This window comes from Penaeus chinensis, chromosome 9 (genome assembly GCF_019202785.1).
Source record: "Penaeus chinensis breed Huanghai No. 1 chromosome 9, ASM1920278v2, whole genome shotgun sequence".
Lineage (NCBI taxonomy): Eukaryota > Metazoa > Arthropoda > Malacostraca > Decapoda > Penaeidae > Penaeus > Penaeus chinensis.
This window is the reverse complement of record NC_061827.1, coordinates 23653735-23656234: the sequence shown is the minus strand read 5'-3', so window position 1 is coordinate 23656234 and position 2500 is coordinate 23653735. Positions and strand designations below refer to the sequence as shown.

Sequence of the window (2500 nt, the reverse complement as noted above, 5' to 3'; positions counted from 1 at the left end):
AAAAAAAAAAAAAAAAAAAAAGGTGTGGTATTATATCTTTGGTAGATTAAACACAACTGCACATTCTTAAAAAGATAAACTCATTTTCAAAAACATCTTCTCTTCAAATATCCATATCACCTAATTAAGTATGAATTATGTCAGTTATGCTACTACAAGTTATATGTTCCACAATTAATTTGATGGGAAAAACATACAGTACATAAAATGAAGTATAATCAGTACTTCTGAATGAGTAAATAATATGTAGATATAATGATACATATGCACAAGTACAACAACAATAAAAAATTCTCTCTCTCTCTCTCTCTCTCTCTCTCTCTCTCTCTCTCTCTCTCTCTCTCTCTCTCTCATTCTCTCTCTCTCTCATTCTCTCTCTCTCTCATTCTCTCTCTCTCTCATTCTCTCTCTCTCTCATTCTCTCTCTCTCGCATTCTCTCTCCCTCGCATTCTCTCTCCCTCGCATTCTCTCTCCCTCGCATTCTCTCTCCCTCGCATTCTCTCTCCCTCGCATTCTCTCTCCCTCGCATTCTCTCTCCCTCGCATTCTCTCTCCCTCGCATTCTCTCTCCCTCGCATTCTCTCTCCCTCGCATTCTCTCTCCCTCGCATTGTCTCTCCCTCGCATTGTCTCTCCCTCGCATTCTCTCTCACTAGCATTCTCTCTCACTAGCATTCTCTCTCACTCGCATTCTCTCTCACTCGCATTCTCTCTCACTCTCATTCTCTCTCTCTCACTCTCATTCTCTCTCTCTCACTCTCATTCTCTCTCTCTCACTCTCATTCTCTCTCTCTCACTCTCATTCTCTCTCTCACTCTCATTCTCTCTCTCACTCTCATTCTCTCTCTCTCTCTCTCTCTCTCTCATTCTCTCTCTCTCTCTCTCTCTCTCTCTCTCTCTCTCTCATTCTCTCTCTCTCTCTCTCTCTCTCTCTCTCTCATTCTCTCTCTCTCATTCTCTCTCTCTCATTCTCTCTCTCTCATTCTCTCCCTCTCATTCTCATCCTCTCATTCTCATCCTTTCATTCTCACCCTCTCATTCTCTTCCTCTCATTCTCTTCCTCTCATTCTCTTCCTCTCATTCCCTCCCTCTCATTCCTTCCCTCTCATTCCTTCCCTCTCATTCCCTCCCTCTCATTCTCCCCCTCTCATTCTCTGCCTCTCATTCTCTGCCTCTCATTCTCTCCCCCTCATTCTCACCCTCTCATTCTCTCCCTCTCTCTGTTGAAGAAAAGCCATGATAGCCACAGGGAAAATATTATATGACACCACAGTAGAGATGACCAAAATGTATGCTAAAGGACAGCACACAGCATGTCTTAGTCCAATACCACTGGGAAAATGTCAGGTTGACTGTAGTGTTGCTTTGTGTAATGTTACTACACATAGATGGCTCCACAAGTGCTCTGCCACCAAGGAGGCAAATAGTAGTCTATGTGACCTGACATGATTTCCCCCTTCATTGAGCTTTCGGTATTTTTCTTTTATAATGTTATTAATATCAATACTGTTATTATTATTGTGGGCATTATCATTATTAGTGCTATTAAAAATACTAATAAAAATACAAAAATAATATTTAATATTTCCAAAAATCAAGGAAAAGGGTAAACAGGTGAGATACGTAGGATCAGTAATTGCCTCTATCGTGACTAATTACTTGCGGAGGCATCTATATGCAAATAAAGTTAAAAACTAAACTCATTGTGGGCATGGGATGCGTGTACATGCCATCCCCAGCAGCACTGCGTTAAGCTTGACTATCGTGATCAGTATTTTGCTTCCCAATTCTGTTTTCCAGTCTTGGTGAGAGATACTGACCATAAATGGGATTACAATCCAGTACAATTTGCAAAGACAGTCAAGTTCATGTTCTCTATAGATGAATTGTGCAAATTGAACAGCCAGATTCTTGAATAAATTCTTAATTTTGATGCAAGAACATTAACTTCTCTCATGTGTCAACATCTGCAGTTAAAATTACTGAAATACCGAAACATACACATACACAAGTACATGCACACACACAAACTCACAAATAATCTCGGTCACTAAATCTTGAAAATTTCCTTTATTCATACAAAATTGGAATCAAGAAACTTGCCATATCATGAAAATCCTCAGTTGTGAATTTTGGAAATCCCATCTCAAAAAGTTCCTCCTTGCTGCCCTCTAGGTATTTCTTGAATCTGAAATATAAATGCGCTTTAAAAAGAAGGTTCAAACGGGGGAAACGCACATCAACAACTAAAAATGCAGACGAGCACAAACACTCACAGAAAGCAACAAAGTGGAAGATATAAACAGAAATTTAATGTGTACAATTCCAGAGAGTGAAAACAATGAAAATAAATCTGGGGAACTTATAACCATTCCACTTATACACAATAAATCACAATAATACTGACTAGTGCAAAGAGTTTTTCACCAATTTCTCACACAAAAAGATAATAAATAAAGAAGGAGTAGAAGGAACAGGAAAAGGAGATGAAGGACAAAGAG

General features: G+C 39.2%; 1 protein-coding gene across 1 annotated transcript in view; it reads right to left on the bottom strand.

Moving 5' to 3' along the window:
- LOC125029105 (ubiquitin thioesterase otubain-like) overlaps positions 1–2500 on the bottom strand; it is a 12058-nt gene that overhangs the window by 3748 nt on the left and 5810 nt on the right. Inside the window, exon 5 of the mRNA XM_047618891.1 lies at positions 2103–2187. Within this exon, the coding sequence (XP_047474847.1) occupies positions 2103–2187 (85 nt within the window). The remainder of the gene's footprint in view (positions 1–2102; positions 2188–2500) is intronic.